Below are 12,444 nucleotides of genomic sequence, written 5' to 3'. Positions count from 1 at the left end.
TACGCAATTTCTTCCTCGCTAATGGGGCGTCTTCGCCATCGTTGAGGAATTTGGAAATCGTAAATGGGCTCGTTACTTGCTGGTTGGCCAGGTTTGCCTCCGGGGGCACCCCCAGGAGTTGTGACAGCTGAACTTACTTTATGTTGATCACGAGAAGCCCCATAACGGAACTGAATCATTGGAATCCTAGCGATAGCGCTAGAAAGCGATCTGTTGGCTATATTTGAGAAAATCATCGGTGCCCGAAATAACCTAAAATTTCGATTGACAGTTAGTAATTTTGACAGATGTGAACGAAACTTACGTTTAATATAAACGAAAAAATTGGATTTAAGTCAGGTTTTCTAGGGCACAGGTAGTTTTCCAGCTGATTAAGTAAGTAAACGAAAATGTAGGAGATTCGGCCAATTGGACTGACGCATGCGCAAAATTTTTAAATTTATAAATAGAAAATAATTCATTTGAAGATTATTGCGTGATCTTTGGACTTATGGATCCTAATCCATACCTTTTGCTAAAATTTAAATTGTATCGTACACTTAAATTCGACGGAGTATTAAGTACTTGTATTTTGAATGTCTAGAATATATCCTCGGTAGTATAGTGGTCAGTATCCCCGCCTGTCACGCGGGAGACCGGGGTTCGATTCCCCGCCGGGGAGGGTTTTTTTTTCTTTTATTCGTAAAAATAATGGTGTTCAATTTTTTTGACACTTAAAACTATAATGATTTGTATTTTCCTGCGTGTATTTATAATTTATTCACGCTTGATTGTTTCTCAATTTACATACTTAATTCGTGCATCGGCGGTTATAATTAAATTCATAGAAGGCAAGTTATTATTTATTATTAGTCGCTATTTGCATTGGTATTTCATGCCTTTTCTCTGAGAAGTAAATGGAAATTTTTACAGAACTTTCCGTCCATTCTTCGAATAAATTATTATCATTATCAACAATACTTGCGAAATATTATATTTAAGATAGCAAAAGAATATTTTTTGTCTACAAAGGCAACTTAAACTTGAGTATTTAAAAGCAGATGATAGTTTGATTTTTCTCTTTTCCTCTAGTCTTCATATTTCAATCTTTTACTTTTGCGTGTCCACTTGCATATCGATCTTCTCCTTGAAGTCTAGTACCATTACTCATTTGAACCCCAATATCTCCATTGTTGTTAACACTTCCAGGCACCCCAGTCGTTAAAGTGGTACTTCCTGAAATTACTTACAAATAAAACAAAACTTCAAATTTGAGACAACCTTCAGTGGACACCTCCTCCGACCAAACCACCACGACGGTGAGCACGAGGATGAGCAATGCTGTCTAAGCAGAAACAATCAGAATCGAATTAAGTTAACTAACAAAACTTCTCACCAATTTTCTCTTCATGATCTTCAACACACCAAACAAGACTTGAGTGTATTTCAGACATGTTCTTTTATATACCAGATTCAAGCAAAGGGCAAAATTTACATACGCACCATCAACAAAGAGTCGTTATAAAAAAACTACTGGTTCTTGCAAATTGCTGTTTAAAATAAAACGATGATGTCTTAAATAAAAAAAAAGTAAGACGTGTTTTCAATTGCAAGTAGTGAAGATGCGAAAATTATGCTGAACCACGAATAATGGGATGAAAGGGAACAATAAATTATGAAGGTCGTCACTCACCCGTCAAGGCTTTAAAACAATGAGTTTTTGTCATTCATGCTGATGATTTTTTGTTTACAAATTTATAGGTGTTGTTGTTTAAATTTTTATTTATAATGCAATCCAAAAAGTAAAATTTTGTCGAAATACAATTTTTTCACATTGTGAAGAGTTAATTTTCCTTGACTTTGAATTAGAGACTGAAAGTTAAATATTGCTATAGGATATCAACCTTGACCCTTATCATCATTGATAAATACTCAACAATTATGATTTGGTGTCTTTGTCGTAATAATTTGAACCAAACAATGACTCTAATAATATTTTGTCTTCGACCACATACGTAACATCAAGACTTTGCTCTAAAGTTGCAGACTAAACTCTTGCAGCACAGTTACAGGCCTTGAAATTTGATTAATTTATCGTGATTTTAGAACATAAATAATATTTATTCATACATGATATTTATATTAATTGTATAGCCAAAGGGTACCTCTAATTACGATTAATATTAGCAGGATATGCGCGTTTTTCGAAAGAATTTGATCATCTGGGCCAATTTACGTAATTTGAAGATGACTAATTTATTCGTAATTTATAATAAGTGTTTTTTTCACAATAAATAGTTATGTTGTGACTAGAAAGCTACGTCTGGCCAAGTATAGGCGGATCATATCCCCATCATAGTTATAATTGAAAGTAAATTTATTCGAGAAGATGAAGATATTATTAAAAAAAAGTTAGTCGCGAGATAAGAGTGAAACAGTGTGCAGGAAACAACACGGGATTTCCTAAAAATGCATCTGGTGAGTAATTTCAATTCTCTAATTTAATTTGACCGGTAATTCATTTTTGTTGTAATATTTCTAATTTAGCGGAGTTGGAAAATTACGGGTAAACAAAAAATTTGTTTTGCTTGTTTTTTATTAAAAAACGTTGTTTTAAAGTGACATCACAATTCACATAAATATGGAAATATGATTTCAAAAACATCGATGAATGCGTTAATTTTAGATACCTTAAAAATATTTGCAGGATTTACGTAATTAAAAATGTGTGCAGTATTCATTAAGTTTGGCTAAATTCAGATTTTCTGAATATTGTCGATTGTTACATAAGAAATTTTGAGTGTATGCGATAATTTTTTGACCTTTTCTTTTCATAATTTCTATTTGTTTAGCATTCTGTTGTTTCTTGCATTCTCACTCTAACAACATTTCACATAGAATCGTTACATTCACTGCAAATAAATGTACAAAAATAAGTAAACTTAGTGGTTTCTATTCATCCAGGATGTCTCAGAACTTCAGAAGGACTCGTTAACTCAGCGTATTTTAAATTATAAAAATTTTAATTTACTCAATTTTAAGTCAAAACAGAAAATTGTTATTGATCATTGATAAATCAAAAAACGTTTGAAAAGACCAAATAAAATTTAAGGATACTGCATCCATTTTTATTATAAAACTGGTTCAAGAATCTATTGCTTGAAAAAAGATACAAATTCAAATTTTTGACAGGATTTGAGTTTTTTTAGTTTTCGAGTTGATGGACTTTCAGGTTCTAAGGTTTGATTTTCAGATTTTTATATACTATTTATTTAAATAACAATTATTGTTCAAGGTTTCATATCCCATGATGGGATTAGTTGAGCCTGAAAGACTTTTTTCAAGGAATTCAAAGAATTCTGAAGATAGAATATTTTACCACGTCTTGTTTTTCAGATATTTAATAAAAATTAAAATTATTATTTTTCAAGGGAACAAAATGAAGCAAAAACCTTACGATCAAATTTGATAATTTTCTATTAAATCGTGTTCCCTGAATTCGAAAATCAATATATGTAGAACAAGTCCATTACTTAGGTACCTATTTTTTATAAGCCTAAAAAAATAAACATAAAAACATAAAAATTATAATTTTGACGTGTTATAATTAAGTGGCGCTAAAAGCGATATAGTCTAAAAAATAAAAATGTACCTATAGTAATTTCCTTGAAAGGAAATTTACTTCTGTGTTTAAAACACTTTTTTTTTTAATTTTGAAAATGTATGTTTACAGGTTTCCTTAAAATAATATACAATGTAGTCAAATAATGTTTTTTCTAAATTCTATTATTACCAAACAATATTAATTATTACCCTAGCAATTAGCCTAGAAATGAAACAACAAAGAAATTATAGCAAGAACTTTTTTACTGTTTTTAAATATTTTTACAAAAACGAAATAAAATGAGTTGTAATGACTTTTTAAGATGAGAACAAACCCTTGAACGATCTCGGGATATAAAATAAGTTGAAATTTGTAAATTAGTTTAACTCTTCGATTCGAAACTTTTGTTTTAGTATAATTTAGAGGTCGAAGAAAAATACTGTCAAACTCTACATTTGACTTAACTTAAATTTCTAGAGTCTGTTTTTAGGGGTTTCCAATTTTTTAAGCTACAAAAATTAAATTAAATTTTGCTGAAAATTAGCAATTTTTATCATCAATCTTCAAAGATCTTTAGATACATCCATCTATTTCAGCAAATTTGGGTCATTTTTCTTCTGGCACTTTTATACCACAACACCTACGCTATTGGGATTCAAGAACCCGACAATTACGGTCCCCAGGTAATACCAACAAATATTCCTCGAGCCAGACAAGCTTTAGGCTACGACAAATATGAAAGGCAAGCAGTCGATAGTTCACAAAGACCAGCAAGAAAATTCTACCCGTATGGAAACAACTGGGAGGATTTTGATGTCCCTCAAATTAAATACAATTTTCGTAAATAAGTAACCAATGTATTTTAAATAAAGTTTTATTATTACAAATTATTTCCTACCAAAAAGAGTGTTTTTATTGAACGAAAATGACGATGCTTGACCACTATTCACTCCATTTCCTACACTGACATCTAAGGAAACTCCCGGTAGATTAATTTGCCACTGCGCCATCAAGTTTATAGCAAGTTGCAAGACGGTTCTCAAAATTTTAATACCAGTCAGAGTAAAAGAGTGAAGAGTGCCAATTTTGCTGACCACAGTTGAATAAATGCTGCGAATAAGTTCAGAGTTGTCGGAGATAAGACCCTGGATTCTTGAAGCAATTTCTCCTTTAAACCTGATAAAAGTTTCAATGAGCTGCAAGATTTCCAAATGAGGAGTTAGAAGGTCTCTAGATTCTGCCATGTTGTTTTCGTTGTAAAAATATTCAGGTTCTTGATGTTTTTGTTCAGCTGCTTTGTCAATGGTGTAATCAGCGGATTTTGATAAAAGTTCCAAAAGAGAATTGGGGGTTTCGCTTTGAGCATCGGAATTAAAACCAATCCTGTACGAACCATCTTCGTTTTGGATGTTGTAGAAGTTGCAGGATGCCAAAGACAAAATTGAGATCTTCAGAGAATATGAGAGATGTTAGTAAAGTGGACTTTTTTTAATTTAAATTAACTTACCAAATATAAAATGCTTGATGGAGACATTGTTATTTTAAAGCTTTATGTTGACAGAAGGACACTGTGCTTGTAAATGCCCTTAAAGTTTGGTGTAATTCTTATATAGTGCCGTTTTGTAATTAGTGGGCTAATTAGGGACTACCCTTTGAAGCAACTTTCTATTATAGAGACGAACAGAGATTAATGTTTTTTTTTTCTACAAATTTTTGTAAACCTTTTTCAATTTCTTGGGACTTAATCTTATTATTATTTTTTTACTAATTTTGTAGGACATTACTATTGTGAGTCAAATTCTTTAGAGAAAGTAAAACAAAAGTTCTAAAAAAAAGATTCATGTATTTTGTTTTAAAATAAATTAATAGACTAGATTACACAATTTTTTAATCCTAATAAGGAGAAGAGAAGATCAGACATTAGCGACAGATTAGACATTTTTCTATGAATGTTATTATTTTTTACTACAAAAATTACTAAATTCAATTAGCTTTGTTACTGAATAATAAAACACATCATGGAAAAATTCATCATTCAAACATTTCATTTTGGCAACCTGTTTATAGAGTATGTGTGAAATTGCATCTGCTGAGTCAGCGAATCTACTTTCAATGATTATTATTCTTCTCGGATCTTTGATGACATTTAATGAGAAAAATCGTCGCTATTGCGTTACATTGACAAGATTTTCCAAGAACACCTATTAAAGATGCATTGAGGTAAATAATAATGTTAATTCCAAATGAATCTTGTCGTGTTCTAAACGACTTAAGCATTTCAAATCGATTATTCTTAGGAGACGGAGTGTCATTAAAGGCAACCGTAAAGACACTCTAATTACTTTTACCAACACGAAACTTCATGCCATTTTAGTGACTAATCAGTTGTAAATTAATTCATTTTTTATGTGGGTGTACATGTTATGAAATAGAATAGTTACAACCAGGTTTTTTTTATGATAATTCGACGTTTGTAGGTTTTAAGATAGTTATAATAATTTAACGTTTTGACAAATTTATTCTCGGCAATGTGGATACTATTGACAACAAAATTTTTACTTTAAATCACAGACGCACTTCTAATTGTCATTTATGATAATCACAGATGATAATTAATGACAGTAGTTAGTTAAAATTCACTAGACATTGAACTGTAGTCGAAAAACAAAAAGCCATTGCAAAATTTGAAGAAAACCGGTCGCTAAGAGCAGTGAAAAAAAAATCAACAAGAACGCCACTGCTTAAAGTCTGATTGACATTTTGGAAATTAAGAGAAAAATCCATGACAACGAAAAAATCGTCACATTTCGTTGTCGCCAATAGTACTATACAGGTGTCTCAAAAATGACGGACTTTTTAATACGTTCTTCAGAAAAATGTATGTAGGGGAAACTGGGGTAAAATGATCCTTCGAGGTAAAATGATTCCCTTTGATTTCCAAACTGTCCTTAGTTCCATCGATCAATAAAAGGATTAAATATGTTACTGAACCTGCGGATATGTCGGACAAGCACCGGTGTATATTCAAAAGAATCACAGCGATATTTATGTTTTTTCTTGGTTCGATGTAAGGTAAGGCATTTTTTAATCAAGTGTATTTTACTTTTCGAATTAAAATTTCAAAATGACCTCTGTGGTGTTTTAAAAGATTACCATTAAACTTTCAATTTTTTGTAGATTCAGTTGCAACCTTGCATGTTGTAAATTTATGGATTATGTTCTTTGTTCTTATTGCTCTTGGAGTAAAACGATTACTTAGGTACTGGGTAAAACGATCCCGGGATCATTTTACCTCTAATATGAATAATTGTATGATATTTGACAAAAGACAGTGATAAAAAACAAAATCGAAAGAAAGAATATTTTTAGAATGTATTTTTTGTTGAAAAAAAAATTACTCTTTAAAAGAAGAGGATTGGATTAGATGCCGTGTAAAAATAAAAGAAAAAAATATATTCACTTGCAATTTCTATTTGGCGGAATTAAAAACTATTCGTTTTTACAAAAAAATTGTAATTCTTTTAATGTTTATTTATGTCTTCAATAAGAGTCTCTATTTTGTTGTTTTACTTCTTGTTATTTAAGTTCATTTTGTTTTTATTTTATTGCTTAAATATATTCACTGTTTCCACTAAATTTTGCTTAACTTATAAAACTTTTTTAACATAACACATTCTTACGATAGAAAGGAATCATTTTAACCCAATCGAGAGATCATTTTACCTCTGGTCCATGGGTGCACTTAAATTTTATTATAATGAAAATTGTGCAAAATTTCGGATGCTTTTTTAGGCGGACTTGTAGTACATTAGTTGCCAAAGCTCCTGCCTAAGTGGTAGATTTATCAATATAAAAGATTTGTAGCTATGGTGCTAAAGACCTAAAGGGATCATTATACCTCAGTCTCCCCTACCTACTAAATGGACAATTTTGGTATAAAAAGTTTTAATTTATTTTTTATCAGAATTGGTCAGAATTTTTTGAATGTTAATTAAAATTGGTGCCCCACCTGTCTGTCGTTGCTACTTTACTTCATAATAAAACGTTTATTTTATACAACCATTGGTAATAAGGTGTCTTTCGAATATAAAACGTCCTCAAATCTAAATTTAGAGTTGTCTTTGGATTTTTTATTCTCAAAAATATTAAATATTTCTTTTTGTACCTGCCATGCTTTTAATTAAATTAAATATAAATCGATGATTTGCGCCTCGAAAATTGTTTCGAGGCGCAAAAATGACCAATCAATGTTCATTAAATTGTTGTTGTTTGGTAATAATTTATGTAGCTATAAATAACTATTTATGCTTCTAAAATTTGCCGTTTTTTAGCCAGCTTTTGATGGTATAGAAACAAATAAATAAACAATTCATGGTCTCATGGTTCTCTTAAAAAGTATTTTTGTTTTACAAATGACCAATAATTCCGAATCACAGCTCTAACACCTTTAGCAAACAATGTGTAAGTGCTTTTGCTAAGAACTATGATTGATATTCACGCTTTGCAAAATTGCAGCTATAAATTTGTTGTTAAATTGGAACCAAACCACTCAAAGTTTGAGAGTGGCCGTGTTGACATCTAGACTGCCAAGAAATTTTTATTAACAATGGAAACATTTATCGTAAGTTTTCTTTTGTTGTTTAGTTTAAATAAAAATTTTGTAATATTTTTTTCAGGTAACACGTGTATTTGTTTGTTTGATAGTCGTGTTTCTGCTGTCAAACCAAGTTGGTTCAACCCCTATAAACGGTGAAATCAGCAAGAAACTTCAAAGTGATTCTACTGCCACAGTTCAGAAGTTTGAAGCACCAAGAAATGAAGAGCACGAATTTATGGAAACTGCCAATTCTATAGTATTTCAACCGTTGTTTGCTTATCGGAGAAGACAAACTCAAAGAGCAAGAGTTTATGTTCCAAGGAGTAGAGGCTATGGATATTACTACGGATAAAGTTAATCGAAAATTATGAATGCGATATTGTGATATTGATTTTAGAGTAGTTTAACACGATGTTTCAAATTTTATTTATTTTTTGTATTGTATAACTTTTATTAAATGTATGCATATGCTTTTAATCAAAATGTGTTATGTATTTTTATGTTCAAAAAAATTAATCAGAAGTATCATAAGATCTAAGGATTCTATCTTAAAATAAATAAAAAAAAGCAATTTGAAATTAGCTAATCACAAACTTTTTATTAGTTAAATAATTATTATAAATAGAGTATAAATTGGACTAATGAACAAATTTTGGACAAAATTATAGAATTGTCTTTTGGTTCTGAATAGCTATAAACCCCCTTTTATTTACTATCAGGTCAGGAAATATTTGTAAAATAAGTTTTTTTTGAATACACCGCTTTAACTTCAGTTTTTCCAGTTTTACTTAACCACTTGTAAAATCATGAATCATCGTTGAAACAAGCTTCTCAACAAACTAATAAATCGACGGGAGAGTTAATTTTTGCCAAATTATTTGAGAAAAACTAATGAAAATTTCGCACAACAAATAGTTTTTTAAAAGTTTTTGATCCGTTTTTTGCAGAAAACCTCTAAATAATTGGCACTATGATTTTTTAATGTATTACGTCATCTTTTGTAATTTAGAGGGTTTATGTTTTAAAAGTTTGCACAAAATTTTAATTTGAATACACACAAATGTTAGTTTTTTTTATAAATCTCGCGTTTTTAAATGATTTAACTGATCAAAATGGAAAATCATAATCTAGATAATTATTAATCTTGTTCCATTCCAAATTTTCGTAAAATTGATTGTGTTCATGGGTTTTCCTACGACCCCTTATGAAAGTGACATTTTCCACATGGTTAAATGACTCTGAAAGTTGATGTTTTCGTACATCCATTTCCGAACGTAAAAGTCACCAGTGTGATATGAATATATCCGCATAGACCTGTCAAAATTGACAGTTATTTTGAAATACAAATGTAATTCTTAAATTTTTGTCTTAAATATGTAGACGATTCACTGTAAAACAACATGCATAATGGTAAAAATGAATTGGTTAGGTGGTTTCTGACAAGACAATTTTGACAGGTCTGTGCGGATATATTCATATCACACTAGTGACTTTTACTTTCGTAAATTGATGTACGTAAACATCAACCATCTAACTATGTGGAATACGTCACTTTTATTCATATAAAACCTCATGGTCGTAAAAAATGATAATTAGAATAGATAAGAAATGAACTATTGTCAAGACTTATGGTTTCTTCCTGATGATGGAAGGTCGTAGGAAAAATAGTGTACACAACTCGTCGGAAACTGTCTTTCTTGCACTCGTGTAACATCTGCACTCGGCTGGCGCCTCGTGCATCTACATTTACACTCGTGCGAAATTGCTCACTTTCCGCACTTATTATGTAAATATCTATTCTGTCACTAGATGTCCGGAAGAAAGTTTTAAATTTTCAACAACCACCACCTTCCTTCTCATTTTGTGCTATGTTATGCTATGTGCTAATCTAGGCTATGTTAGCATTAAAGTCTTATTGCAACTTAATTTGTGCTTAAAAATTAGGGTTTAGTAAGCAATAGCATTTATTTTTTTAATGAAGTCGCTAAAAAATAACGAAAAAGAAAGATCTTAGTCTTTTCAGTGATGCATTTCAAATAAAAATTGATTTGATAATTCTTGAGTTATTTGCAAAATGACATAAAAATCACTAGAAACAGCGTTTTTTGGGGCATGAGATCAGTCTTTCAAAATTTTTACGGGATTAATCCTGGCGCAGTTTTACAGGTTGTTGGCATGATTATTAAATTGCTATTTCAAAACACTGTCAACTAATTTCAAAACTTTACAAGTTTTCAAGTAAATCTGATGAAAAGAAGTGTTGTAGAATCTAAAAAAATAATTTGGTATCAGAAGGCCATTGTACTTTAAAAAGACTAGTGATATTGTTACTTATAATAATAATAATTGGGGCAAAAATTAAAAAACTGGAATAGGTAGGCGACATTTCTTAAATTTGCTGTTTTATAGTATTAATTTGTCCCTTATTGTTAAAATTAATTGTAAGACGTTAAATGCACAAAACAGCCACTGATCGATTTTTGCAAACTGTTGTTTACAAACAAGGTTCAAATTGTTTATGGCATCGTTCTAAAATTAGACAGCCTCAATTAGTTAGAAGGTGAGCACTTTGAAAGTAATTGTTTTTACAATTTTCCTTAAATATGCCTTACAAACATGTTTTTGAATAATGCCTTCATTTGATTTGGTTAAAACTCTTCTAGAAAAATTAGCTAGATGTACCGTATAACCTAAAACTTTTGTTCTCAACACAATACCATTCGGAACGGAAGATACAAGGCGCACTCTAATTACTTTTGTCAATAAAAGATTTAAGGCCACTCACTATTAATGATGACTAACCGTTACAAGAACAGGTACTCCTAATTATCCACAGTTTATTTTTGTACCAACACAATCTAAAAATAGCATGCCAAATGAATGTAAATTGTTTTTACGTCTGTGTAATGCTCTTCGTCATTTTGGTATCCCCGCAATTTACTTCCACTACTTGATCCTCTCTCTTTTCGTAAAAATCGTGAAGTTGAATAATCAAAGTAATAAAGATACAACACAACCCCAAAACCATGTAAGTGAAAATCTCAGTCATCACACTGAAGAACACCATTGCCAGTCCTTTGATAATTGTATTGGAGCAGACAGTAAAACAAGTGCTCAGGCTTTTGAAAATGAGCTAAAACGGAGTCTTTAATTGAAGAATTACATTGGTCAAACTTACAATTTCGATGAGTGCAAAAATTCTGTAGAACATCTTGTTATGGTCAGTTAAAAAAATCCGCGGAAAATCGAGCATAATAGTAACACAATTTACAATCTGCGAGCAAACAAACTAAACAAACACATCTTAGAAAAAGGAGCGGAAAGATGTCCGAAAGAAATTATATTGACATGCTGTCATTATTGCTTAGCAAAAATTTAAGCCTGCAAATAACTAAAATCAACAACCAAAACTGTAAATAGCCATAAACTTGTTGATGGGCAAAGAAACTCGTGCCGACGTTAAACAAAAAGGCGCCAAATATTTCTTTAATTTACAATTAACATTTGTAATTAATGCCAATATGAAATTAGTACTCGAAACAATCGCGATCGTGCGTCAATATAATTTATGACTAACTTTACGAACATCTAACAAGATGGTCAAACAATAACGAGTAATTGCTTTTTCTGGAAAAATATTTGATTATTTTCTGGTAACATCTAAAGTGGATATATATATTTAAGTGGAGGCTTAACACTTCAGTACAAGTCAGAAAGCACAAGAGTCCAGTCTAATAAGAAGTGATAGTGCAGCAAAATGAAAACATTTACTGTAAGTATTTAATTTCTTCATTAGCTAAGATAAAACTAACGCTACAATTCTTGCAGATGACACATTTTTTCGTTTGCGTTGCCATTATGGTTGCACTGGTTTATGCCAAACCAGCCACAAAACCTGGTCAAAATGAAGAAAGGAATCCTGTGGTGTCATATCCTAAAGATGATCAAAACGAAGATAGTCTTATGGTGGTTCCACTAGGAGTTGAAATAGTACCAATGGTGGATGCGCCGACACAGAACGAGGATGGCGAAATGTTGGATACTGCAAATGCAAGATATTATTCTGATTACTACTTCCGACCTGTTTATTCGATTAGAAGAACGCAGAGCAATAGAAGAAGAGTGTATGCTCCAAGGAGGCACTATTCTGACAGTGGAGACCGATTTCCAACTGTCACGTAATTTTTTCTGAAGATTTCCTAAATACGTCGATGTCGACAGTGCCAGTGTTATTGTGATTTTATTTATTTTTGATTTTTTATTT

The 12,444-nt window shown here is 31.1% G+C and overlaps 3 protein-coding genes, 2 long non-coding RNA genes and 1 other non-coding gene across 6 annotated transcripts; 4 read left to right on the top strand and 2 right to left on the bottom strand.

The window, feature by feature from the left end:
* The first annotated feature begins 589 nt into the window (after positions 1–589).
* TRNAD-GUC (transfer RNA aspartic acid (anticodon GUC)) lies at positions 590–661 on the top strand. The gene has a single exon. It is a non-coding gene; the product is annotated as a tRNA-Asp (tRNA).
* Positions 662–957: 296 nt separating this feature from the next.
* On the bottom strand, positions 958–1,841 carry LOC148180933 (uncharacterized). The gene is made up of 4 exons (XR_015771037.1): positions 1,673–1,841; positions 1,376–1,553; positions 1,261–1,324; positions 958–1,215 (listed from the first exon to the last, which is right to left on the bottom strand). It is a non-coding gene; the product is annotated as an uncharacterized LOC148180933 (long non-coding RNA).
* Positions 1,842–2,084: 243 nt separating this feature from the next.
* LOC148180932 (uncharacterized) lies at positions 2,085–4,487 on the top strand. The gene is made up of 2 exons (XM_088049263.1): positions 2,085–2,457; positions 4,180–4,487. Exons 1-2 carry the CDS (start codon positions 2,449–2,451, stop codon positions 4,429–4,431), a joined length of 261 nt encoding a protein of 86 aa, XP_087905389.1. The 5' UTR covers positions 2,085–2,448; the 3' UTR covers positions 4,432–4,487.
* Positions 4,471–5,117, bottom strand: LOC148180931 (uncharacterized). Its single transcript, XM_088044289.1, has 2 exons — positions 5,091–5,117; positions 4,471–5,031 (listed from the first exon to the last, which is right to left on the bottom strand). The coding sequence occupies exons 1-2, from the start codon at positions 5,115–5,117 to the stop codon at positions 4,471–4,473; spliced, it is 588 nt and encodes a 195-aa protein (XP_087900415.1).
* Positions 5,118–7,882: 2,765 nt separating this feature from the next.
* LOC148180930 (uncharacterized) lies at positions 7,883–8,593 on the top strand. The gene is made up of 3 exons (XR_015771693.1): positions 7,883–8,044; positions 8,099–8,204; positions 8,260–8,593. It is a non-coding gene; the product is annotated as an uncharacterized LOC148180930 (long non-coding RNA).
* Positions 8,594–11,896: 3,303 nt separating this feature from the next.
* LOC148180929 (uncharacterized) lies at positions 11,897–12,444 on the top strand. Its single transcript, XM_088049747.1, has 2 exons — positions 11,897–11,952; positions 12,009–12,444. Exons 1-2 carry the CDS (start codon positions 11,938–11,940, stop codon positions 12,360–12,362), a joined length of 369 nt encoding a protein of 122 aa, XP_087905873.1. The 5' UTR covers positions 11,897–11,937; the 3' UTR covers positions 12,363–12,444.

Source organism: Gnatocerus cornutus, chromosome 1 (genome assembly GCF_029298725.1).
Source record: "Gnatocerus cornutus isolate USDA-ARS CGAHR chromosome 1, icGnaCorn1.1, whole genome shotgun sequence".
NCBI classification, from domain to species: Eukaryota; Metazoa; Arthropoda; class Insecta; order Coleoptera; family Tenebrionidae; genus Gnatocerus; species Gnatocerus cornutus.
This window is presented reverse-complemented; position numbering and strand designations above follow the sequence as displayed.

Coding starts and splice junctions, on each gene's coding strand:
- LOC148180931 (XM_088044289.1), bottom strand. CDS start 5,117: ATGTCTCCATCAAGCATTTTATATTTG. Junction 5,032..5,090: donor CATCAAGCATTTTATATTTG/GTAAGTTAATTT, acceptor TATTCTCTGAAG/ATCTCAATTTTGTCTTTGGC.